This window comes from Ischnura elegans, chromosome 12 (genome assembly GCF_921293095.1).
Source record: "Ischnura elegans chromosome 12, ioIscEleg1.1, whole genome shotgun sequence".
In the NCBI taxonomy this organism is placed as follows: domain Eukaryota; kingdom Metazoa; phylum Arthropoda; class Insecta; order Odonata; family Coenagrionidae; genus Ischnura; species Ischnura elegans.
Genome location: NC_060257.1, coordinates 52,278,300 through 52,305,977, shown reverse-complemented (window position 1 = coordinate 52,305,977; position 27,678 = coordinate 52,278,300). Strand labels below are relative to the sequence as shown.

At 36.3% G+C, this 27,678-nt stretch overlaps 1 protein-coding gene across 3 annotated transcripts; it reads left to right on the top strand.

The window, feature by feature from the left end:
- The first annotated feature begins 40 nt into the window (after positions 1-40).
- Positions 41-27,576, top strand: LOC124168729 (alpha-1,3-mannosyl-glycoprotein 2-beta-N-acetylglucosaminyltransferase-like). 3 transcript variants are annotated; one of them, XM_046546997.1, is made up of 11 exons: positions 41-168; positions 427-555; positions 631-745; positions 836-942; positions 7,201-7,479; positions 9,526-9,664; positions 18,262-18,490; positions 18,750-18,854; positions 18,956-19,046; positions 19,227-19,397; positions 21,775-27,576. In XM_046546997.1, the coding sequence occupies exons 2-11, from the start codon at positions 448-450 to the stop codon at positions 21,886-21,888; spliced, it is 1,458 nt and encodes a 485-aa protein (XP_046402953.1). In that variant the 5' UTR covers positions 41-168; positions 427-447; the 3' UTR covers positions 21,889-27,576. The 3 variants fall into 3 exon arrangements, with proteins under 3 accessions (XP_046402953.1, XP_046402951.1, XP_046402952.1); XM_046546995.1 differs by having other exon boundaries at positions 833-942; XM_046546996.1 differs by lacking the exon at positions 41-168 and adding an exon at positions 189-323 and having other exon boundaries at positions 833-942.
- Positions 27,577-27,678: the final 102 nt, after the last annotated feature.

Below are 27,678 nucleotides of genomic sequence, written 5' to 3'. Positions count from 1 at the left end.
CATAGCGATTCCATTTTGTTTCTAGTACTGACCTTCCCACTCCGCAGGAAAAGCAGAGTTGTGGCAATGTCTGCCGTGTCGTCAACAATATCTGTTAGGTAATTTTGCGGCCTCGTATTTCGTCTGAACCGCGAGACTTTTGGCCTATAAAGTTTAATGAAGACATCAGTAAGTCCATTGCATCAAGTATTTCCTTGAGTAGTCTAGTTGTGACCTCTCATTGTTTTGTTTCAATGGCCATGAATTTTACAGTACTCAGAAAATACTTTGTATCCTGATGTTATGGATAAAATGCCTTGCAGAGCCTCAACTTTTGCTTGCATGTATCCGTCATGAAATATATTCTTTATTATTGCCATTATAATATGCGTTTTTTGTTACATTTAAGTTAATGCTATTGTGGCATCGTTCAAATGTTCATTTCAGATTATGTGAGGAAGGATTGCAATGCGTAAAAAACAATTCTACATCTTTGTTCTGTTATCCCTGTTCTCATGGGCTGTAGTAACTTATTTTATCTTTCGTCATCGTCCCTTGGGGAACAAAACAGATGATGTAAGTACCACTCCTGTTTGGTTGCTGAATGAATTAAATGCTTGTAGCTTAATGATGCATGTTTACTCTTTGCAGAGGGGTGGGACGAATGTCATGCAACACTTGACTAAATTAGAGCAGGAGCTAAATCAACAGTTTTCCTCAAATGTACATTTTTTGGAAAAACTTCGTCAGATCATCAAGCATCGAGGTAAAGTATATTGTCTTCTTTTTTTGCTGTTGTATTGCTGAAGTTAAATTTGGATGTCGTTCTTAAGTTTTTTGTTTGTGAATACAGCAGAGTTGGAAGATTTAGAGGGAATACAGAAGGAAGAATTACCTGCGAAACCAGAGGTCAAAGATAAGAATATTTTTCCTGATGCAGATGATAGCGTCAAAGATGATGAGGTAAGTAGGCATTTATTGTAAGTCTTGTGTAGCAGTTGAAGAAATAAAGTGCTTAATTTCATATTTGTTGCAGTAATGTAATAAACCGAGGTTTAATTGAGCATATCTGAAAATGTAGGTAATGCTAAGCGAAGGGGTAATGTAACACAGAGATAAAGTGCCACTTTGCTCGTTCTGAACGAACTCGTTTGAATTTGTAGTGAATAAGATATGGGGAAGAGTTGCGATAGGTTAGCCTGATAAGCAATTCCTATTCGTAAAAAAATAAGACTATCGCAAGATTTATCCTTCTAATAATGGTCTTATCTTAATGTATTGCTCACACACTATAACGATAGATGTATTGCGTTCCTACGCCTCTTGTCATAGATAATATTTGGTAATTAGATTTATTGAATACTCGGCTGTAAAAACGTGGATAAATATTGTGTCGAATGTCTGTGGTTTGTTACATTCAGAAAGTTGAAGTGATGAAAACAAATCTTGTCTGATATATAGTTTTCTTTCTTTGGGGTAGCTTTACCTCTTAATGCATGAAAAATGTTTTAGCCAAAGACTATGTTTTTATGTCAGTAATTGATAATTATGTGACAACAACTTCATTATTCTATTGAAAGAGTAAACTTATATACTCAAGGTGCATTGCAAGTTACTCATTGGCACTTGACTATCTAAAATTTGTATGTAGTCTTTGTTCACTGAATTTTGTTGGACCAACGTATTATTTTGTCATTCTCAGTTTTGAACATTATGGCAAAAATCAGGTGCATAAATCTGCATTATCCAATTCATAATTTGCAGTACAGTCATGAAGCTTCCTTACTGACACTTGAAAAATTTTAAATGCATTTTAATGAAATTTATTTATCCCTCATATGCATGTAATATGTAAGGAAAACCTAACCAATGTGAGACTAATACTGTGACCACAATTGTTTCATCTTGTAATAAGGCTGTTGTGATTAAAAAGGTCCTACATAGGTGAAGTAATGGACAAAATATTATTTTTCACTCAAGGAAGTGTATAATATCTGTACTCTCTTAGAAGAGAAACTGCAGCTTAAATGTAATATTCAAAATGATGAAGGATATTCATGGATTGTTAGTGAAAAAGCAAAAAAATAGCAGTAATTAATGCAAAAATTTTGGAGCTGTTCATAGGATGGAACAAGCTGAACAATTTTAGAACCTGGGAAATGAAGTGACTGATGATTGAAACTGGATTAAATAAAGTTCATGATTGGTTTGGTGGCACTTTATATGAAAATGATTTTCTTAGCTAATAAAATTGAACCAACACTGTGGATGAAAACTGCTAAGTATCTCTTCAGATCAGTTAAAACATGTATTTATCATTTGATAACACCATATCCATTTCAGGATAAGTGCTGTTTGTCTGTAAGATTGTTTGGATCAGGGAAATAGAATGGAAAATATGTTTCATAGAACATATATCACGCAAGTTGAACCTGTATGAGTTCCCCTCTTGAATAGTGACTAATAAATATCACTTTTTATCCTTTCACTGCTGTGAACATATCTATTAATACATATCTAATAAAGTATAGGTATCTTTTGAGTTCTCTTTTTGGTACACTGAGGAAAAATGTTCTCTTTTGTCTTTCCAAGTTCATGCCCCAGTTTGATGGAAGAACTCTATTTGTCAACTTATTGTTACTATAGTGAATACATTTTTTTGTTACTCAATTTAAAACCTTGTGTTGCAAGCACCAGGGATCAAATATGTACATTCAGTGCTAATCCTCATCCCATTCCATTAACATTATGATATTGCTCTGCTGGAGCTAATTCCTCTTGAAAATTAAAAGCGTGGTGGTTTTCTGTGTGCTTCTGTGTACATCTGTGAAAATAACCAGGCATCCTTAGCAGGGTCCTTTCAGCCCTGTGATATATTTAATATTATATACATATTAACATTTACAGGCAAATTGCCCAGATTTTTGACAAATACATTTACAGTACATGTTACCTTTATGGTATTAAAACAAAAATACTCTGTGAAATATACATATATGTACCTACATATTAGAACATAAATATATGACAAAAGATAATAATAGAATAGTTTCAAAATATATATATAAATACAAGTATGAATACACTCAAGTATGAAGTCAGCTAATTATCATCACATAAAGATATGTTAATATGTTATGAATAAAAAAATATTGCAATAAAAATACCTTGTACTCATGAAGAATGCAGTAGAATTACTGAAGAATGACTCCTACGAGTATCAAAATATAAATGCATACGCAGTACTGAACTTGTTCTTTTCCATTCTTCTTGATCAGCCTTAGGGTTATTGCTTTCCTTATGCCTTTGCTTTTTCTGTATCTGAATTGGTCCTCAAATAGCTCCTCCGCTGCTGTTCCTCCTATTCTTCTATTGATGACCGTTTTCAGTATCTCCAACGCAAGTATTGTCAGGTACATGGTCCAAAAGTGTTCACTGTTCACCACTCTTTTCCTCTTGGGATTAGGGATTATAATGTTCTTCTCGAAGCCCTTTTGTATCTCACCTGTTGAAGACATTTCACCTATGATTTTGTACAACTTGTTCAACATCTTTTCTCCTGCAGTTTTAATTAGCTCTGCTGGAATATTGCCGGTTGCAAATGCTCTACTTATCTGTATGTCTCTCACTGTATCATGAAATTCTGATCTCAAAATTTTGGCTTATATTTCATCTTTATTTACAATGCAACCTCGATATAACGACACCCTACGGTGCACTAATAAACACTCGCTATAGCGAATAGTCGCTTTACCGGAGGTGGAGCAAATAATAGCCAATATACCTGTTGCGAACAGATATACAGGAACAGGAGTGGTGCGGCGACAGATAAAAATCTATCCGATAAACATAAGCATAAATCCAAACGAAAGGCAATGTTTTTTTGCATCACTAAATTTCCTTACTCAAATAACGACTAACTACTCAAACAATTTATAAGCGCCGCACTGAATAAAAATCATGCAAAGCATTGTTTCGTCAATCATTATATTTATCGAACGACAGTTTACCACATAAATTTGAGACTGAGCACTCCATTAACATCATTTCTAACAGATCGCTAGCAATGACAGAGGTTAAGGAGTCTTGATGAAAGTCTCCCGGCGGAGAAACCCTCGCTATGGCGAGAGCCAACACCGAAAGGGTCTCGTAAAAACGAATTTTTTAACATGCTTATTATAGGGACAATTGACGGTGCATCGGCAATCTCTCGTAATAGCGGGGGTGTCGCTATAGCCCGTACTCGCTTTAACGAGGTTCCGCAGTACTTCACTTTCGGTTTTGATAGCTTTTGGCCATACTGTTTCTGTTTTACTACTCTTCCTGATATTCTTTCCATCTCATCACTGTGCCTTCATTTTCAATAATTAGTTCTCCATTTTTTCTTATGGTATTACATTTTACCATTCTTTCTTTGAAATGGTCCCTATGTGTCATATAGGCGGCCTCTACTACGCAAAACATAGATATCGTCATTTAAAAATCTAAAAGCGTGAAATACGTACTCTAGGAGTAATAATCTTTCGATTTAGGCAATAAAAAAATAATAGGAAACCACCCTATTAATAATCTCAAAAACGAACCTTAACCAATACAAAAACTAAGTAAACTAAGTAAGGTTTTAGTATGTATATTCAGTATGTAGTATGTATGTATTTAGTATGTATATATGGCTCTTTTGGAACATAACCCCTAATTAGTATGGAAGTCAATGGTTCGACTTTCGTACATTTGACTTTCGTACAAGTTTTCTGGAACGCATTGTGTGCAAAAGTCAGGGACCGCCTGTACAACTGGTGAGTCTGTCAGCACCAAAGGTAATTTGAAAATTGCTGTCAGAGGTTGAGCGATGTTTCTGCGTCGAAGGCCGATATGTGAGAGAGAGACCGGAACAAGACAGAGTGTGAGAGTGGAGGGGGAAATGACCAAAGGAGTGGGGGGGTTACTTCGAAGCTGAGGAAAACCCCCAAAATCCCGGTCAGCCCCAACAGTCCAATTTTCCCGGGAAGCACCCCTGTTAACAGGAAACTCTGGAACAGTTCTCTTGGTCCAAGCAGGGGTTTAGGGAACAGTGTACCGCCAGGTTTCTTCTCCTCTATCTTCTGGATGGATGCACAGCCAAGTGGTGTGATCAACAGATCAGGCAAGCCATTGGAAGTCAAGGAGGGGAAAGACATGGTAGGATGAGGTCTTGGAGGGAGAGAGAGTTTTGATAGGTAAAAACTGGAGTACTTCTCTCTCCAAACTGCAGTTTATACCTCAGCACCAACTTCCCCTGGATTTCCAGATCCAGGTATTCCTCCCCCATACTTGCTATATAAGTCTTGCTCTCCTGGTATGGCTGGTTCAGAGAGCAGAGTTTGGAGACAGAGTTCCAAGACTTAGAGTCTGCGAGCCTTTGAGTCGAAAGCCATTGTGCAAAAACCCTAGGGCAAAAAGTCCTTTGCAGGAGTTCTGCGGATAAGTTGGGAGGATTTCAGTGGAAATTCTGGGGGGGTACCCCAAAAATACTACAGCAAGGTTATTTATTTATGTGTTCAGTTATTTTTCAACCATGCTTCTCTAGCCTTCATCCCATATTAACATATCTCATTTCTTATTCTCTTGTAACTATTCTGTCTTGCCTCTGTTTACACATTCTTTTTTCTTCAATGAGATTTAGACTTGCTGTGTCATCCGTGGTATTTTCATAGACTTTCCTCATCTGCTGCCTGTAGTCCACTTCTAATGTTTTTCCAGCTCTCTTGCAGTGATTTGTTGGTCTCCTCTTTGTTTGCCACAGTGTTTTTGAATGGCAGTTGATGCTGACCCTCCATCGGTTTTTCAACATGCCTAATGTTTTTCGCTGCTTTTATTACTATCCTTTTTTTTTAAGTGCAGGTAGCTTTTCACTGATACCTGCACTCTTTCTTAGCATTATCCCCACTCCAGCATTACCATTTAGCAATCCTGTTTGTATCATTGTGTGGCTTACACTCCAAAAATGTCCTTCTTGAGGCCACTTCATTTCGCTGATTCCTAGTATGTCGAGTTCATTATTCGCATCTACACCTTCAAGTCCTATATCTTACTGCAGGTATGGAGCGATCTAAGATTCTATGCTCCAATCCTTAACATTCGATCACATTTGACCGATATACCCTCTCAGTAGCCCCTGCCCGCCTGAAGATCCAAATTCATACAGCAGACTCCTGATGATCCGGTTGCGGTTTATCCAGGTTGCATATTATCCATGCATGAGTTCATGGTCCTTCGAAGTTCGAAGGTCTGCGATCCTTATAAAAAAAAATGCCTCAGCACCAACTTCCCCTGGATTTCCAGATCCAGGTATTCCTCCCCCATACTTGCTATTTAAGTCTTGATCTCCTGGTATGGCTGGTTCAGAGAGCAGAGTTTTGAGACAGAGTTCCAAGACCTCTCTAATGTTTGAAAAATTTCAGCAAAAAGAAAATTGGTTATACAGTTGAGGACCTCAAATACGGAATCCTGAAACCCGGAAAACCAGAAATCCAGAATGGCTCACGGCTTACTTTGCTACATAAGCATCTACGTAGAGGTGTCACAGGTACACTCTTCACTATGGAAAAATACGAGTGATGAAACAAGTCATCAGCTTCACTCTCTTTGATTATATGACTTAGAGAAATGGAGAATTCACCAGTCCTACTTTAAATCAAAGAGGAGTTATTAAAAATCGGAAATATCTTTGGGAAGGCCCTCAAGACCAGAAAAACCAGAAACCCTTTGGTCCCAAGCTTTCCGGATTTGAGGTCCTCAACTGTAAAAGCACCGCGATATTTACATTTTTTTAGTATAATGCTACACTAGGCCCACCATCTGCAACCCAGTGTTCACACCGTGGCTTTGTCATTAGATTACTTAGATAGTGCAAAATATTTTTATCATTAATAACTAAAATAATGTAAAAATACCTGAAAATGGATGTATGTATGTGAAAATAGCTTCATTAGGTTTTTTCTTAAGGTACTTTATTTTATTAAATTGCCCTTAGTATTTATCACCATCATCTCAGGGAGAAAGTTAGTTGTAAGATGGTTTAACAACGTTAAGAGTTGTTAATGTTATTTTTCAATTATGAAATCGTTTTAGGGGATTTTATGCCATTTTAAAGGAAATCTCCTGATTCAAAGAACACTTATATTTCTGGTGTCTAATTTCTAATCCTATGTCATGGTACTTATATTTTTTGTGTGTTTTCAGGTACCACGGATACATCCTAATGAGGCTGTTGATCCAGACGTATTGCCTGATGAAGCATTGAAAGGGAAAGACTTGAACTCAATTGAGTTGGCAGATGTTCCTGTCATTGCTATTCTTGTGTTTGCTTGCAACCGTGTCACGGTGCGGCGTTGCTTGGATGGCCTCATCCGATATCGTCCATCTCCAGATAAGTTTCCCATTGTTGTTACCCAAGACTGTGATCATAAGGCGACATCAGATGTTATCGATTCCTACGGTGACCAGCTTACTCACATTCGGGTAATTGCTTTGTTATTTTTTCTTTTCAATTACTGCTATGACTAATATAATTTGGGTGCATTTTATGCATTTCAGGGTTTTCGTCTAAAACTGTTTTTTATGACGAAATTTTTGAGCAGGGAAAATTAGGTAATGGCCAGGGAGAAACTCCTGAGGGGTTTCAAGAAAATGAAAATTGTGTTTGAATGAGCAAAATGTTGCTGCGTTCAAGTGGCAAGGTGGACATAATATGATGACATCTTGGGTGGATGGCATGTTGTTCTAACTTGGTGCAACCTGACTTCATTTCTGCCACTACTTGTGCTGTTTGACTCAATTTCACAATAAGCCTTGTTGCATACATTGAACTCTATATACATCTAATTTGCAATTGATATGAAGTCATGAAAAAAAAAATCCAGAACTGAAAGTGAAAAGTTGGCATGAACCATGTTTATTTCATCTGGGTAATTTGGTTTGTTTCACTCTTTGTTAATCCCGCAGTGGTCGTGTGGGGTGTTCCAGGCACCCCAGCCTTGTTTTAGCTCTATTTTTTCTTGCATTGTTAACATTTGTGATGTATAATTTCCTCTAGCTTAATTTTTAAGCTTTTAGAGGGCACCTGTTAGATATAAGTCACTGGAAGTTTTTACCCGAACTTACTTTTGTTAAAGCTCCACATAGTGGGATGCAGTAGACACCTGAAGCGACCTTTCTCATTACAATTTACCTTCAAAGATTTTTTTGTCTCTGTGTTTTTGTGTTTTTTTAACCCTTTTCATTAGATTTGATTGTTACGCTTTCTGAAACTCACAATGTAAGTTTCTCTAAAGAAGAGAAGAAAGAGAAAACAAAGAGAAAGTTGCGTGGGATATTTGTGGAACCCCACGCAGCCCTTTACATAGGGAAAATGGGTTTGACTGCCGCTGGGTTAATGTGAAAATTCATGGGTTATGGGTCATTCCATGTCAGTTCATCCAGGCATGACACCCACCGACTCGGATTTTGATGAAACTAGCCAATTTTCATCCTTCCATGCAGGAATGAAACAGTGTAAAATATTTCTTGGCTATCTCTAATAGTTTTTTTTTTCACGACCACTTGAAGTTTGGGTGAAACTGCAGTTTTTCAATGAATTTGGTCTCCAGAGGCACTTGTACCTCCAGAGGGAAATAATTTGTCTCAGCCATAGTTTTCATCTGATTCTTATGAAAATTTGCATGTTTACTATAGAAGTCATGAGGATTCCAAAACCTATTTGAAAAATATTATCATATTATATGAAGCAAGCAGTACCACATCCTGTAATGACATTTCTTTCAGTGATATTTTGGGTCTAATATGTCTTATCTAATTTTCTCATTAGTCATTCACAGATTTTAAGTTTTTTTGTTTGAAAAATATTACCCTTTTATCATGCTACATCGATAGTATTGTCAATACCGATATTTAAAGAGGGGGGAAGAAGGGTCCAAAATACTCGTAATTTGTGCCCCAGAAGGGGCTGATTGTTGATTAGGGTTGTCATATCTGAATCTCTTACAGTGGGACATTTGGGTTTAATATTTGGTTTCACTTTTTTGAAATTCATTATTGTTACCAAATATCAACACATTTCTATTCTTCTATACAATGATATTTCTTGCCTGTAATTTTAACCGAAATAGCTTAATTTACGCCAGTGGTAGTGATTTCTGTTTTTTTTACACCATTGCAAAATAGTTTATGTGCAGTCAGTTGACATGTAAAATTGAAAGCATATGACAATCCTAAAGTTGGATGAAAGGGATCTGTGCACAGCTTTTGGTTGCAGTGCATTCCCATCTGATTGCAAGTCCACATAAGCGATGCCTAGAATTCTAGCTCTGGCCAGATAGCTCGCTAGGAAATTCATTTTTTTCTCCATTCAACATCCCTAGGATATGATAGGGAGAGGGAATAATGGTACATGCAATGTAAAAATATGGAAGAAAAAGCATTGTGTGATGCTTCTCTGTTTTAATTGTTGTAGAGTTTTCAAGAGTTGTTATGGAGTGTCAATATGTCTATTTTTTCTTTCACTTGCAGCAACCAGACCAAAGTGACATCCCAGTTCCTACTAAGGAGAAAAAATTCAAAGGCTATTTTAAAATTGCCAGACATTATGGTTGGGCTCTGAACTACACATTCTATGAGCTCGGATATGACACTGTCATCATAGTTGAAGGTAAGTGACTGGTAATAGGAGATGAAGGCAGTGATTGTGTTAATCTTGAGATACTATTCAATTCAAATGACCTAGATTTCATTGCCTAAGACCAGTGGGATAAGTTAGAGAATACATATCTTTTAGGTATACAGTAAACTCTCGATTATACGAAGCAGGATTTTACGAAGTTTTCGATTATACGAAGTGATAGCGCGGTCCCGGCGAAAAGCCTATGGTAAATACATGGTGCTATTCGATTATACGAAGTTTCGATTATACGAAATGTTTCGAATTTACGAACCTCGGATCGGTCCCCAGGAGCAAAAGGCATTCGTTTATACGAACTATGGCGAAATATTTGTCAACAAAACTAGTTACGCCGGCGTACGTAGCTAAAAAAATCAGCGCTTCCAACTGTGGTTCATCAAAAGTGTGAAATCGTAAATGATAATGCAACTTTGGAGAGAAAGGGTTCGCCTAAAACCTCACGGTGGGAATTTAGGGGAAGTAGGACTTAATTAAAATATCGCGACTGATATAATGCCCCTATTTACGTGCCTATTCGTAAACATCGCATCGACAATACTTCGTAGTATAACATGTCAGGAAGGTCGAGCGGGGTATTTCGTACACTCCTAATTAACCCTTTGCACTGCTGTGAACGTACCTGGTACGTTCGCAAGGCAGGCTGCTGTGAACGTACTTCGAAGACTACTTGACTACTTTTCACCGAAGCACTTCGAAGGGTCCCTAATCCGGGACCCTTTCCTCGACGAGCTCACCCTCGCTGGCCCCTCTCTTCGACCCTCCGAGCGTGGGGCCTTTTCTCCCCAAAAGTGACCGCTCTGACTGCATTTTGAAAATCTATCAATCAATGCCATCATCAAAAATAATTGTTTGCATCGCACTCCTGCCTATCAGGCATTCAAGTACGTCTCTGAATCGTGTTTCTGCGATGAGGAATAACGACTTTGTTAACTTTGCTAAAATGGCCAAGTTAATAAAATTGTCATTTTTCATCGCAGAAACACGGTTCAAAGACGTACTTTATTTCCTCCACTACAATCGCAAATTGCTGGAAATCGGCCGGATTCCCTTTGATAGCGCATCATGAGGATGTTCTCGAGGTTGGTAATTGATACAACTAGCCTACTAGTAATTCTACTGCTATAATATCACGGCTATGGTTGATTCGTTACGTTATACCTTCAGAAAGCTGCAGCGGATAAAATCGCGGAGGAGATTAGAGGCTTAAAAGATGATTTTGAAAAATTCTTGGAAAAAGCAGGAAGAGCACAGCGTGCAACATCAAACGATTATATTGCCCTTGACGATGATCTCCGGGCTTGCGACAATGGGACGCCGGTACATACGTCAGAAGAAGCAGCGGCCGGGACTAGTCATAATAGCATTGACGACGAAGATGAAAGTGAAGTAATTTCACCAAATAAAAAAGAAGTACCCGCTGCCCTCCAAACATTAAGATATATTGATCTGGCTAACGAGTTAGGTCCCCAATTTCATTCCCATTTATGCAAGTGAGAAACCATGGTGGAAGCGGCGATGGAGAAGGGCAAAAAGGAAAAAAATAATTGATATTTTAGTAGTATCTTTTCGTGTATAGCCTTCCTGAATAAACAACTTAAATATCCTAAGTATTGGGCTCTATTAACCACCAACTTATTTTTCAGTCTACTCGTAATGAAGACGCACTTCTAACCGTGAACTTTCTTCTCGCGCGTCTCCCCGTTTTCCCATGCCGAGAGATCTTTCTTTCCAAAGTCTTTGTTTACTTCCTCCCGCGATCTTCTGCTGATCTTGCTGACACCCATCTTACGCATCCCAAACCCCTCCTTCCCCAGCATTTCCCATTCACTCCCTCCCCCCTAAGGTGACAGAGGTCGAGTGCGTCGCAAAAAATACGGCCCCCAAACGTAGACTGAGGCAGAGCTGAAGGCCATTTCTCCACCCTTCTTTCTCCTGCCCCCTTCACCACTGTTCACCACTCCTTTGTGCTGACCACACTTCTTTCCTCAGGCAATCCCCATCCCACTCTTATTCACCCCACCCACTGGGAACGTTCCCCGATTGTGGAGAAGGGCATGGTTCATCTTTACCTGCAACGGGGGTTAGTTATTAACAGGAGAGAGGCTGAAGAAGTATCTTCCACTATCAGGGAAATGGTGCCGCGCTTATAATTCTCTCTCTTCTTCTCTGCTGACGTTTCAATTGAAATTATTTTCTTTGCTCTTTCCTCACTATATTTATTTACGATTATTGCGCGACTATTTTTAGTGCTAAAGCTAAGAAATTCTTTTCTCTACGTCAATGATTCTTTGCATAACTTTCAATACGGAGGAGAAAGGGACACGAAAAGTAAATGAGGTGAATGTACAGGTTTTTGCGTGTCATTTTTGGGAATTCACGCAAGTGAACCAATACTTCACACACGTTGAGAAATGATGAAACTTCTCTTGTAGAAAAACAATCAATGCGGATAATAACGTTTCCCTCTTTATTTCTCCGATAATGGAAGATGTTTCTCCTATCGTTTTCCGGTTGGAACCTTGCTCCTGTCGGCATAAAAGAAGAGAGAGAAATACTATATGAACATAGCACTTCACACCCGGTATGAAGAATATGGTCCGGATGAAGAATAAAGTCTTTCGTAGCAACGTCTGCGAAGATGATGGAGCACAGTATCCGGACGGAGAGCTCAAACAGAATTTACTTAAAATATTTGCCAGAAGATAATCATATCCTACGAAATTTAGAATCGTAACTGAATCTCAACAAAAATAACCAATGGAAAAGATAGCACATTCAACTGAATATACAGAGTAACTCGAAATATTAACTTACGAAGGTTATTTAGGAAACGGGTGGAGGCCCTCGTTTTTCTTTTTTTTTCTCGTCACTGAGCGATAGAGGGCGACATAAATGGCGGTTAGGCCGGCTGCCGCTAACATTCCGTGGGTGCTGGGAACAAATATCTATCTTACGCGAACTTAATAGTTGTTATTCGCTCCTAACCACAAATTTATAACATTAAATTCTTATAATAAACTTTGCAATTCATTATTTGATTACGTTTTCTAAACTGGTCGGGAATTTCTTAAGCGATCGTTGATGTAGAAGTATGAACAAGATGTGGGAATTTTATGGTGGTATAATTATTTAACGATTTTTAACATCATAAATCGATAACAAAAAGCCTTTTCTATGAATTATACCGAGAATAACCACCGAAAACATTTAAATAAGTCCACTAAAGACAAAAAACGGCGGAAGAAACAAAAGCGAAAATTTTTTTCGTGACTTATGAAAAAGGTTTGAATTTACGAAACTCGATTTTACGAAGTGCCGATTTTCCGGTCCCACTGACTTCGTAAAATCAAGAGTTTACTGTATATCATTAGTATGCATTTATGATGTGAAGACACTTGTGATATAATGCATTGATCTTGGCATTGTTGGAGTGACTCTATAACTTATGCTGCTTCAATAACATTTCCCTATCATCAATTCTCAACACAGATAAGAGAGCCATTGCCATCTATATTTCGGCTATGTGCCTCTAATTGTTTAACAGTGAATTTTTGTAATTAGTATTTGTTTACATTTTGAGAGAAGTCAAAGGAGACCTAGCCATATCCGTTTATATCCATTTTAGTGAAAAACAAGAATGATAATAAATGTTACGGCAATGCAAACAAAATTTATTGCCTATTTAAATGAAATTTATGGTTTTCTGATGTGTCGGAAGCGACAACAAATTACTGGTACATATATGCAACCAGCATGCAACTCAAGCGTTCTCCAAAGCTTTTCTGCCTACGTGCCTTCTTTCAGAGGAACCCAATCCTTGATGTAAAGAACAGCTCAAAACAGTTTGTGTGGTCTAGTAGAAGCGGAAAAGTCGAAAGCCTCTTGACAAGAGTCATTGACAAAAGCAAATTATTTGTGAGAGCGAGTAAGCCTATTGATTTTTTGCTGTGTATAGCTTGAGAAGTAGGTAATGAAAAAATGTAGGTCTCTTAATTTTTCCAACTCTATCACAAATGACAGTAATAAAAATTTGGTGAATGAGCCTTGTGTAAGGAACTGAGGTAGGTCAACCTTAGTGAAAGTGAAAAATTCAAAAATCAAATAAATACATGAATCAAAAATGCAATAGGGTGGCTTCCTATTTTTTATTGCCGGAATCGAAAGATTATTCCTCCTGGAGTACATATGTCACACTTTAAGATTTTTAAATGATGGTATCTATTTTTTTGCGATTAAATGAAAAGTGAAAATTTTCAAGCGTGGGAAAATGTGACGGCTAAGTATGAATGCAGGGAAAAGCCCATGTGACGTCATTCTGGTTGCGGCTGCCTCCGTGTGAGGCCACCTTGGTGTGAGGCTATGACCACCGCTACGATGCAGGCTGCTAGCAGGTAGAACTTGGCTTAAATAGGGATTATTAATACCCTATCAAACAAAGGAAACTTTCCGACCATAGGCAATTTTAATAAATGATTATTAAGAGATGTTTCCCTGAGCTCTGTGCCTCATGTATGCATTGGAATCTCAGATGATGTAAAACTCCTATCTACGCGTATAGCATCTAGGTCCCTGTGACGTCACGTGGAGAGGCATTGCATGGCTGCCAATCTGGCCTTTTTCAAATGCGGTAAAAATTGACCATTGTCATTCGTATAGACTGGGATTTCTAAAACCATATAATTTGTTTATTATGTCTCTGATGGGTATTCCAAAGCGTGTGCACATTCACATTTGGAACCTTCCTTCGAATACAACAGCGGAAGACGTCCGGAAGTACATCGGAGAAGAAAAGCCCGAAATCACCGACGCTTCAATTGAAATTGAACAGTTAAAGGTAAATAGAGGGGAATACGCCTCGTTTCATATTTCTGTAAATGATGAGTGTGTTGGCCGTGACTTATTGTCAGGAGACTTTTGGCCAAAGAACGTTTACTACGGAAACTTTTTCTTGCCGAAATTTCGTCAGAATACTATCTCTCGCCCGGAAACATGACTAGGTAGCTCACTCAGCATCTACTATCACAATGTGCAATCGCTGAGAAACAAACTGCATGATCTAGAAATATTATTTAACAAAGAACATGGTCAAATTAACCTCTTATGCATTACTGAACACTGGTTGAACGCCAAGGAAGTCGATTTCATCCGCATTCCTGGTTTTTCTGTTGGTAATATCTCATGCAGGTCGAGTTTTAAAAATGGTGGAACATGCATTTTTGTAAAACATGGCATTGAACACAAGCCAATCTTTCTTACAAATGTCTCTAGCATTGATAAACATTTTGAATTCTGTATTGTAAAAATTCCTCCCCTCAACATCGTAATTGTTTGTGTATATAGATCCCCTGCTGGTGACATCAACATTTTCATTAACTCACTCACAGAGTTACTGGATAATTTGTTAAAAACTTGTGGTGTTAACTTCATTTTATGTGGTGATTTTAATATCAACTTCGCAAAGGATGACTGTGATATTGCTATGAGACTTGTTAATGTTTTAAACTGTTTTAACCTTAATGTATGCATCAAAAACCCTACTAGAATCGCAAAATATAAACAATCCACAATAGACCAAATCATGACAAACATCCCTGAAAAAAATATAAAAATTGACATTTTTGAACCTGGTTTCTCTGACCACAAAGCAATTTTAGCGGAAGTAAACTGTGATTCTAAACTTCTTAAAAATCCTACTGTATGGTCTCAGAAACGTTGCTACCATGATAACCTCATCCATCTTTTTGGGCTTTCACTGCAAAACGAACAATGGAGTGAAGTATTCACAGCAGATTCCTTTGATGCTAAAATGGATGCTTTCCTATCCAGATTTCAATACATATTTGACACAACTTTTCAATCTAAAAAGTGTAGGGCCTGCATCTCTGACACAAGACTTAATAGTTGGATAACACCTGATATTGTCCACCTAAGCAAAGTAAAACGCGACTTATACAATAAATATAAGCAATGTTGCAGTGATCAAAACAGGACTGCTTATAAATGTTTTGTCAAACAATACAAGAAAATAATCCATAGAGCAAAATCTACTTACAATGATAAATTGATAAAAAACTCAGGGAATGCTACAAAGGCTGCCTGGTCGATTATTAAGAAAGAGAGTAACAAAAATACTGCCTCTTTACCTGAGGACTTGAGTGTTTTACACTCTGGCACTTTGATAACAAACCCATTAACCGTGGCAAATGTTTTTAATGATCACTTTATTGAAACCCCTGAGAAAATACTCAAAACATTAAGCAGCAATCATGCTACAAAAGATCCCTATTACAAGCAACCAGCATCTAAAAATAAGAATGCACCTTTTATTTACCCAGCCACTCCAAGGGAAATTTTACAAATTGGCCTCTCCCTCCATAACAAAATGTCATCGGGCTTTGATGGCATCCCGGATAAGATTATTAAATACTCTATCCCGTTCATCGTAAACCCACTCACCTATTTGTGTAACTTATCAATATCAGAAGGTATTTTCCCTCAGCAGCTAAAGATTTGCAAAGTCTACCCCCTCTTTAAAAAAGGAGACAAAAAGGATTGTAATAACTACAGACCCATAAGTTTACTTTCAGGTTTTTCAAAGATTTTCGAAAAAGTCATGTACAATCGACTTTTAAGTTTTTTAGATAAAAATGCAAGTTTATCCAAATACCAATTTGGCTTCCGACAAAATAAGTCAACAACTGATGCTTTATTTGAATTTCTAAATGATGCAACTGATGCTCTCGACAAAAATAACCAAACTGTGGGGTTGTTCATTGACCTCAGAAAAGCATTTGATACTGTAAACCACGACATATTGTTGAAATGCCTCTTAAATTATGGTATTACAGGAGTAGCTTATTCTTGGTTAAATTCTTACCTAACTAACAGACACCAAATTGTCCAAATTTCTTACTTGGACTCAAACACAAAATATATAAATAATTGCTCCTCTACTATGAAAAAAGTCAAATATGGTGTACCCCAAGGGTCAATCCTAGGGCCGTTATTGTTCACTTTGTATATTAACGACCTTCCTGAATATCTCCAGGAAGCAAAAACAATCTTATTCGCTGATGACACTAGTATATTGTTGCAAGCCCCAAATTCGCAAGAATTACAGATTAAGGTAAACTCTACAGTTCAAAGTATTCAAATGTGGCTAAAAAATAGTATGTTGGCAGTTAACCTAGAAAAAACTGTATGTATGAACTTAAATTGTAAATTGCCACCAACAGTGGAACTATTCAACTCTGAAATAACTTATGTAAATAATATTTCTTTCCTTGGAATCACACTAGACAAATCCTTGAAGTGGTCTAGACATGTCGAAATCTTAACCACCAAACTGTCACATATTATGTATCAACTGCGCTATTTACGATCAAGTGTTTCTTTGAGTGTTTTAAAATATGTGTACTATGCTAATTTTCAATCCTTAATCTCTTATGGCATTATTTTATGGGGTGACAGTGGCAATAGCACTGAGGTATTCACTATGCAAAAGAAAGCTGTAAGAATTATGCTAAACCTAAAATATAGAGAATCCTGTCGACCTCACTTTGAGGCACACAAAATTTTAACTCTAACATCCATTTATATTCTGAACTTAATGCTATTCATAAAAAAACGTATAAATTCTCTCCCAAAAAATTCTGACTTCCATTCACATATGACCAGAACCAAAGACTGTTTACATGTGCTACCCAGGAAAACAAAAAGGAGTAGTAATGGTCCTCTACATAAGGGTACAAAACTATATAACCTTTTACCAGAAAAATTGAGAAGTTTGTCTTCTGTAAATAATTTTAAAGTAAATCTGAAAAGATACCTGACTGGAAAGGCATTGTATAGTGTTGATGAGTTTATTAACTATTGTAAAGAAAGTATGTAGTTTGATGTGTTAACCTATTAAATGAGAATTGTATACCTGTGCTTAAGGTTTTGTGCTGTGAAGTAAGTGTTGAAGTATACATGGCTGTTGTTCAGCTTTCACTATTGTGTGCTTGAAATTTGTAATGTAACTTTTTTATTTTAGGAAGATGTCTTTGTTTTTTTGAGTGAACATTATCTAAAATACCAATTATGTATTATACTTGACGAAGCCTATACCATTTACTTACTTGTATTGGTTCTTTTGGCTAATAAAACTATTATTATTATTATTATTATTAATACACTAATGGTGGGTAATGAATCACAATCAATGCCTTTTATTCTATTTTGATGAAGGAAACTACCCTGATGTCCTGGATAAGTCCTCACAAAGAAAATTCGGGAATGACCACACATACCTTTACTTCATAAATCAGATTAACACAAATTGCATGTACAATTGTCCTGGAGAAGTATTGATGGAGAAAAATTGATAGCGACAATATGTATGACCGAACACCATTGTTCACTATTACTTGAACCCCCCTTGTTTTCTGTCTTTGTCAAGGAGAATTGTGACACTTTTCATTTTTAAATACGAAAATGTAAAATGGTAGAATAAAAATTGAAAAATAATTAGGACTATGAAATTTATTGTGTTGAATTTTTATACTCAAAATCAATTTTCTCCACAGATGACTTAGAAGTTTCTCCAGACTTCTTTGAATACTTTCTTGGCACATGGAAACTGTTGGCACTTGACCCAACTCTGTGGTGTGTTTCTGCGTGGAATGACAATGGGAAGGAGGCATTGGTCGATGCATCTTCGCCCCATATCCTGCATCGTACTGATTTCTTTCCTGGTCTTGGTTGGATGCTTCAGAAATCATTGTGGGCTGAGCTTGCTCCTAAATGGCCCAAGTCGTAAGTAGCCTTGCATTTATAATGTGGGTAAAAGTATTAATTTTTGGTACTGCAAATAATTCAAAGTCATATGAGGAGAATTTTGCATTTATCAACCAATTGGTGTGCTTTGGTTAAAAAAATTCCCAACCGATGAAGTGCCTCTGTTGCTACCGTTGAAAATTCACCTTCATCTTTTGCCTTAAATTATGCCTAGGTCTCATGGTGTTTAGTACTTTTATAATTCTATCATTTGATAACATGTCCATTCTTTAATTAGATATTGGGATGACTGGGTAAGGCAGCCAGAGCAGAGAAAGAATAGAGCATGTATTCGCCCGGAAATTTCGAGAACTCGAACTTTTGGGAAAATAGGTGTAAGCAAGTGAGTATTTTGAGAATTCTTGCATTAGCATACTTCAATAATGTTCTTTATATATATTCCTTAAAACTTTTATCACTTACCATGAACAAATTTTATTTCAGTGGTCTTTTCTATGAAAAGCATTTAAAGTATATTAAACTCAATGAAAAGTTTGTGCCTTTTACGAAAATGAATCTCACATACCTAATGAAGGTAAGAATCATATTAAATATTCATTATGTTTGAAAATAAGATTAATGGTCTTTAAAAGCCATTTCTTGATTTTCTTTTTAGGTGTTATATGCACTAGTTATTTTATTCTGTAGTTATTGTATTGTATTCTGTATCTCATGTAGATTCATTTAAACATTTTCATGTTTTTCTATATTACAGGATAACTACGATGTTCAATTTGTAAAGCAAGTGTATGAGAGTCCTGTAGTAACATTTCAGCAGTTGAAGTCTCAATCAGTCAGTGGTACTGGGCCACTTCGGATACCTTACAATACAAAGGATGCCTACAAGCGCACAGCAAAAATGTTGGGTCTTATGGATGACTTTAAGGTTGGTTGATAAAAGTTGTAAGCATTATAAATTTTTGATTTTATAAATTTAGTTTTGTATTGTACCATGATTTAATGTTTCTACTGAAGGGAAAGATTTTTCTGAGGAGAAGTAAAACCCTATGATTTTCCGTAGATTATTTCGTTTATGTGCTATATTATATTTTTATTATTTTGTTGATTTAGTTATTATTATTATATTCATATTGGCAGCAAGGGCCTTGAGAATTTTGATGGAACCTTATATATAAGTCAAGATGTCAAAGTAACTCTTCAAGGATATGTTGAGGCTTGGTCATGCAGAATTGTTGTTAGGTGAAGCAGTGGCGTAACTATGGAGGGGGATGAGGGGATGTATCCTCCCCAAAACCTCTGAGAAATCAAAAAATTATATGAAAATCTTGTCTGGATTTGATGTATAATAGCTGCATCTGTTAAAAGTTAAATTTTAAGTGCCAAAATTGATGTAAAATGCATTTTCAGGCATGTTATTTTTCAAAACTTTTCCTGAAATCCACGTTTCCTGGGGGGGTAGCCCCCTCTTCCCCCAAAGCCTCCACATCCCTGCCGAAGTTCCCTCATCCCCCCCAAAGCATATTCCTACAGGGTTCCCACTCAACCGTGAAAACCTTAAAACCGTGAATAAGCTGTGAATTTTGTCTACCGTGAAAAAAACCTGGAAATAGCCGTGAATTTCGTCGTAAAACCTTAGAAATCTCTCAAACTTGACTGTAGAACTACGATAGACGGAATTAAAGAAAAATCGATGTTTCGATCATGTTTCAAGGCCGAGTCACGTGCAGATACTGTCCACGCATTTATCTACACCCATGTATTCGAAGTGCAATTATTGGTCCGTGTGCCATGACAGCACATTGACCTTAAGCCTGCGATTGGATGACTTAACCCTGGCAAAAAAATCAGGCACTGGTTCAATTCCCTGCCACCCTACTCTCTCCATTTTCCCACTCACACCCTTTAGCCGGACCAGAATTCTGCTAACGATAGGTGATGTCATAAGAGATAGCACTGTCATTGTTACGTTTGCATTCAAGGCATCTGTTGTGTTTGTTACATTTGTGGTTAACGTGGGGCCGATGATTGTTACGTGATCAATATTTCTGCCTAAAATGCCTTATCTACAAACCATGATTTGATGACATTTAGACTGTGAAAACCTGGAAAAAACAGTGAATTCTATTATGTAGTTAGAGTGGGAACCCTATCCTAGTTACGCCACTGGGGTGAAGGTTAAATGCACGTGCGCCTGATGCCAGAAAGCAGTGGCACCTATCCATTCAGGATTTTATCTGCTGAATACTAAAAGGAGGGAGGGAGTAGGAATTGGACTGGGAGGTTACACACTAACTATTAAGCCAGTTAAAAGCAAAAGAAGGCATGTTCTAGCCAAACCTAGAAGGTTGTTGGATGGGGTGGGAACCAAACTTTTTCTGTATGCTTGATGAAAGGAAGCAGCCAATACTTATAATAATCGTTACATAATTTCCTTGCTCTCATTGAAAGTGTTACCAACATCTTTTCAATTGCCTTACATAGTCAGCTCCCTCCATTACCATAGCTCTATTTGTAAGTCATTGGTCTGTGTAAAATGGGAAAGGCATCTCTCCCAAGGACCAACTATGTATGTATTTTATTAGTTAATCAAATAGAGATTTCCTGAATCTTAGGTTCTATTACGTAGTTTACCCTATATTTACTGTCAGGACTGGGAGAGTAAAGTTTGTAAATCGGTGTCTCTTATGTAAGTGGAGGCACATAAATTATGATTTTTACTGTAGTTTTTATATTAATAATAGAAGTGGACATTTTGCGTGTATCTCTATAATTTTCTTGTGTAGTTATGATATTAAATTGTTATGACTCAGGCATCTGTACCTTCGTCATTACTGTTGCTGCATAGATTGGTGTTGTAGTGTGTGGGTAGAGTGCATGGCTGATTGAGGGAATCTGGGTCCAAATCCCAGGTTAGGCCTCCAGATTTTCCCAAATACATAAATTCTTTTAAGTTGGAAGAGTTCTAGGGAGAGTAAGTAGCACCCCTACCGTGAATGTGTGAGATTCACGTGCCTGTGGATAAGTCTTGGGTGAGCTCTACCCTCAACTATCCAAACCAATCGTCTGGATCAATCCCTTAACCCAGTGGTTCCCAAACTGGGGGTTGCGACCCCCAGGGGGGTCGCGAGATGTATACGAATAATAAAGTGAACTATGTACTTAAACTTAGACAACCATTTTTAGGGGGTCGCGGCTAAAACGTGTGGGCTAAAATGGGTCGCAGAAAGAAAAAGTTTGGGAACCGCTGCCTTAACCTTAAGATTGGTGGAATGATTTGAAATGCAATTTTTTTGTTATTTCAGAGTGGAGTTCCTAGAACTGGATACAGAGGAGTGGTCAGTTTTAGCTATAAGGGCCGAAGAGTTTACTTGGCACCTAGTGCTAATTGGAAAGGTTATGACCCAACTTGGAGCTAGCATCTGTCAAAAATTGTCGCTCTCATTGGAACTTCATGGTCCTGCACTTTAACCATCAAATTTTTAGCACCGAAAATTTCGTACATCTTGCATCAACTGCTCAGAGAAGCCATTGTTTAAGGAAGGTGAGGAAACTTAGGTCAGAGCTTATCCCTACATATTATGATTGCTTATTTACAAATGTATTGCATTCAGTTTATGAAGGAAAAACGTTCTGTACTAGGCTCAATTATTATGGCTTTCTCTTAATGGAGTACATTAGCTGTATCAAAATGCATGAACCACTGAGTGCACTGTCTTGTGTGTTCCAGCTTTGGATACTCCATTGGGTGTTATGTTTGCTTCTTTGTTACCTTCATGGGGGTTATAAGACAGATGTAGATGCAGTTCCTTTTACAATATGATGATGGCATTGACACAATGAAATCACGGAGTCATTGAGCATCATATGCCTGAGATTAGGGGTCAACTTAAAGTTTGAAGTTGGAAGAGTGATTTTATTCTGTCTCACTCGATGTTGAAATGATTATGTTGTAACTAGTCATTGGAAGTGCAGCTCATGTCACACTTGCAAGTTATTTATTTGTAAGTTCCTTGTTAATATGTAAGCTACAGGAATAGGTACAAAGGTCCTTAATCAGGTATATATTCATTTCCTTATTTAGTGTCTCACAGTCTTTAAATTTTGTGGCGTGAATTGTTTTTGCACTTTGCAATAGTAAAATCTCATTTAATCGTTTAGACAGGGAGTAATGAGTATCGATGAAGTATTTGCTCACATTTCAGATAGCATATACATATATTTAGTTTGCTAACCAGTGCTATATTGTATGATGTACACACTGAAAATAATAATAGATGGACAAATTTCATTATCTCACTTTTAATCATTATTTGCTATTCATATGTTAAGATTTTGATTAGCCTGATAGTCAAGACGATGGAAGGATTTGCTATCATTTGTAGCTGGTGGTTAGAAAATAATGGACTTTAATTAAGGAATTTTGCAGTCTGATATTTAGTTTTTAGACAATTTAACTTTTGGTCACTAAATAAGGACTGGGGTGGATATTGTAAATTAATGGCTGATTATGATTACATTTTCCAAGGCTTTGCAGAGAGTGTAGAATTTTCCACTGGGGAAATTATTTTTTCAATCATCATTCTTCTTCTTCTCATGTATTTTGATTGATTGCATAGCAAAGTGCTTTGAATGAAATGGAGAGAATTGTCTTCTTGAAAATAAGGGCGAGGAAAAAAGATAATGTGTAACTTTTATTTCAAGTAAACGAGGGGTTTTAGGAGTGTATATAAAACAGTCGTTGCAATATATCTTATATGCAGTGCACTTTCCTTTGGATGAAAATTTTGGAGGGAGATGCTATATGTGTATAAAGACATTAATGGAATTTGCAATTTGGTGAAGCTATGGGCATCCTTATTGATGGCTTCCAAGCTTCTGGCTGTTCCATTTTCTCCTTGGCCTGTAAATTATGAATGATGCAAGAAAGGATGTCCATTAGCTATTCGACGGTGTTTTCAGGAACGTTGTTGCTATAATTGTTCTCTTTTGGGTGAACAAGAAACAGAGAATCGGTGACTATCATCTGTCAAATCTCTTATAGCTCTGGATATTGTTAATTATTTCAATGTTATGTCATAGAATGAATGAAGAATGTTCATTTTGTGTCACTTAAAAGTCTATTTGTGATTTTTATGGTAAAATGGATGTAATGCATCCCGAAAGTGGAAATTTTAATTCGATCAGAGCCACAAGGTAGTAGGTTAATGTCACAGAAACAAGAGCAAGCCGCTGTACAGTAAATATATTTCCATTCCATTCCCTCAAGAATGAGAGCATGCTTAACGTTTTTCTTTACAGTTGACATGTGTAGTTCTGTGTGCTTTTCACATTAAGTGCAAAATAGTTTGAATTATGCCAAAATGATCTTATGCATGTAAAGTTTGCATCAAATCAACTCGGTTTTCCCAGTTTATGCATTGCATATTATCTCAGTGACAGTGTGGGTAAATAGGTCCAAATGTTGTATATTGAGAGGCTTCATCACATGCTGTAATAATAATTACTTGCCATTTCCTTAGTTTACTCAGTCTTTCTATATCTATATGATTACAAGGAGGGTCAACAAAGGCTTGAAGTGGAAAATGTTATCAGAAAATTTTTTCCACTTCATACATTTAGGCTTGATAGTGAAACAAGTGCTGCTGATGTTTGGTATAAATTCCATAAATTGGCTGAGCATTTCATAAGTCGCCATGATTGTATTGTTACTCACCTATTTATTTTCTATCTATATCAGTTCACTGATTTCATCACGTATAGGTGACAATTAATGATGAATCATGTTCATTTTTTAATGTCAGGGAAAGCATTATCTTATGCATTTTCAGCTGTCAAAATTTTCACTTGGATTCCCATTCTTAAAATGTACCTGGAATGTAATTGAAATTTTCAAAATTCTGTATTAATCACTGAAATTAACCATGGAAAATAATTCATTGAGATTGCATGTTTAGGATGAATTTTTCCATGACACCATAAATTATGTCCATGGATTGAGCATGGTTTAAAGGCATTGTATTGTAGAGGAGAGGAATTGTTAGTTTTTTCTCATCTTCATTATTCGTAATATTAAGGAAATCCTTCAACCATTTTCATAATGCCAAGAAGGCTTGCTTAAACTTCAGATTTATTAGTAAATTTCTGTAATAAAATTTCCATATTACCTAGATTTTAGGTGCGCCAATGAAATGCTTTGGTGAAATCAGATTTGAGTGGTTTCTGAAAAGAAGCCCTTAAATATCCTGACCATTTCCCATCTATTAATAAGTATACTCTTTCTTAATTTGGAAAAATATATTAAGTAGTGAAGAAAAAGCTGTATTTACTAATGGAGTCCATGCTCTTGCTAAGAGAAGTGAGAAACCAAATAGGTGCTAGATTGCCAAAAAAATTAATTGAATTGAAATGTAATAGGGGAAATGATTTGTGCTTTTTCCCCTGTGAGCCACTTGTGATATGTACTATAGCAGTGTAGGAGTGGAATGTTGTGTGCTGATAGATCGAGAGGACCCCAAAGTATTTTTAGATTCCTGATACATAATCCCATCGCAAATTTTCCTGTGCCCCTCCCATTTTCCATTATCAAATTTCTTGTGAAGATGTTTAATTGTTTAAGCCTACTTGTTGGTTATATGAATGTCTGTAGTAAGTTCAGACATCATAGGTCATAGACAATGTTGACACTGTGGAAAAGTCTTTGTAATTCTAGATGGTCATGGCGCAGTATGTGTAAATGCTATTTTTTTCTGCAAGTGAATGTAATTTTCTGGAAATTCATCATGTATTCATGTGCAGAACATTTTGGATGGGCAAAATGCAGCTTTAATCAATTAAGCTTCCATATCCTATGTTTATAAGTATGATTACCATTTATTCTTTCTTCCCTTGTGTTCTCATCTGTGTTTATGGTTATGTTGTGATGCCTATTTGTAGGCAATGAGGATGTTTTTTGATGATGACGATGATAATTGTGTTATTATCTGCTCTTGGGTGGTTAGTTATTTTTTTTTGCTCTCATGTGATTCTGAATCAAAGTGTACAGATGTAATTAGAGAGATGTGGGAAGGTGATTCATGTTAACCATGATTTATGGTTCCGGTAACTTAAGTTGTGAAGTAAAATTTAACATAAAATTAAATTTTATACTCGTATTTATAATTTAACACTTATTTATGTGAAATTTAATTGGATTAAATTTGCTCTTGAATTTTCAAGGCTACGAGTGAAACTCAAATTCCAGTGGAATAGCATATTTTTATGAATTATCAAATGATTAATTGTATATTGATAATTTTGAAAGATCTTTCAAACTTGAAGGTTTTATTGTAAATGATGGAAACAATTTCCTCTTTTATATATAGGCTTGTTATAGAGCTTGGGTGAAGTAAACTTCTTTGAGCAAAATTAATTATTACTTTGATTGGTACTTTATTCATTTTTGTGTTATGTACTTATTAATAACATATTGTGGAAGTGTGTTGTGTCTGATTTAAGTCTTTAAAAAATCAAAAAGGGTATTGACTTCATGGGGTGTGATTGAAGTTAGTAATTCTTCTTGTGGAATAAGAAGTGTGAATATATTCTACTGTTAAAAAAAATCATTCCACATGTCAAAACTTTGAGCTGCAAGCTATGTCTCAAGATTGGAAATATGTTTGTTAATTTAAAAGTTACTGTAACTCAACTCTTGTTATTGGATATTGCCCTTTAACATTTTCATGTGAAGAGATTTAATTGTCAGTCCATTCTTCCAAATTCATTTTTATTGCTGTACATGACTATATTGTTTTCTTTTTGCTCATTATTTGAAATTATTGGGAACAAATATTCTTAGAGGTTATCATTTATATTGCTAGTTTTTTTATATTTTGCAATTCTTGCCAACCATTCAGGGAAAAAAGCTCACTCTTGCAGTCAATTTTGCAGTGTAGAGTTGATAATGCGATGCAAATTTTGTTACTGCCCTGTGAACATGACTACTTTACATGACCAAAAAATGTGGTGCCTCTTCGGTCTTAGGCATTTTTCTTAATGGCCATTTGGTAACACTACAGGCTGTATTTAATTTTCTTTGAAATGCATTGACTTGATTGTAATCATATCATTTGAAAATAGTTCAGTCATCTTATGCAAGTACTGGAATTTTATTTTGAATAGAAGTTTATTTTCATTCATTAGAGTATCTCCTATTTGTTTTGTAAGTGTGCATAATTTCTGTGTTCCCAGGTGTCGCAATGGGTTTCAATGGTAATTTTCTCAATTTTATGCATGATTTTCCGTGTTAAATTTTTTTAGTAGTTGAGTTTTAAATGTCAGTGATAATGATTAAATCGATGTTTTCAGGAGTTGAATTTTAAACCTTGGTGACAATTATTTATTGGAAAATAGGTTTAGAATAGTTCTTTGTCCAAAAGAAGATATCTTTCCAGTACTCTGTTCTTTTATTTGATTCCATGAAAACTCAGCATTGACTCGTGTAATTATTGTTAATTGTGGTCAATTCTTTATTCAGGGATACCCTCTAAGAATTTAATATCATGATGGGTATTTTATGACATCCTTTTGAACTCTTTACCTTTGTATCTGATTCGGTGGCATCAACATTGTTTGATAATTTGAGGCTAATTTTCTAAGTTCCAAAATAATCATTAATTGCAATGGTTATTATCCTCACTGCCATTTTTCTGATTTCTCTCAATTTAAACATTTCAAAGACCAGCAACTGGATGAGAGATTTTGATAATGAGCTCTGCATAATAAAACTCTGCTACTTGGTCTTATAATTTATTGATGTGCATTTTGAAAGAATTTCTGACCACACATTCCCTCCAGTATTCCAAATGCTTCTAATTTGTTTTAGGGATGTGATTTTGTATGTTAATGAATGGATGTGTACCATACAGTCATGCAGCCCTGTTGTTAATGGTCTGATAAGAATTTGAAAGAGCTCAAGTACTACAAAAATGAAAAAAAGGTGTGGTTGTAAGAATGAGGATGTGCAGTGTGTGGTTTTTTTCTGGAACTCTTTAAGCATAAAACTTGTAAAAACACTTGTTGAGTATGCAGTATGAGTCAGTGTCATGTAAATAAATAATCTGGAACTACTTATTGTATTATTATCAAGTTCACATTCCAATGCCTATGCGAGTACTTTAATTATTCACCTGTGAATTACATTTGTCATCAGAAAGAAAGGTCTCCTGGGT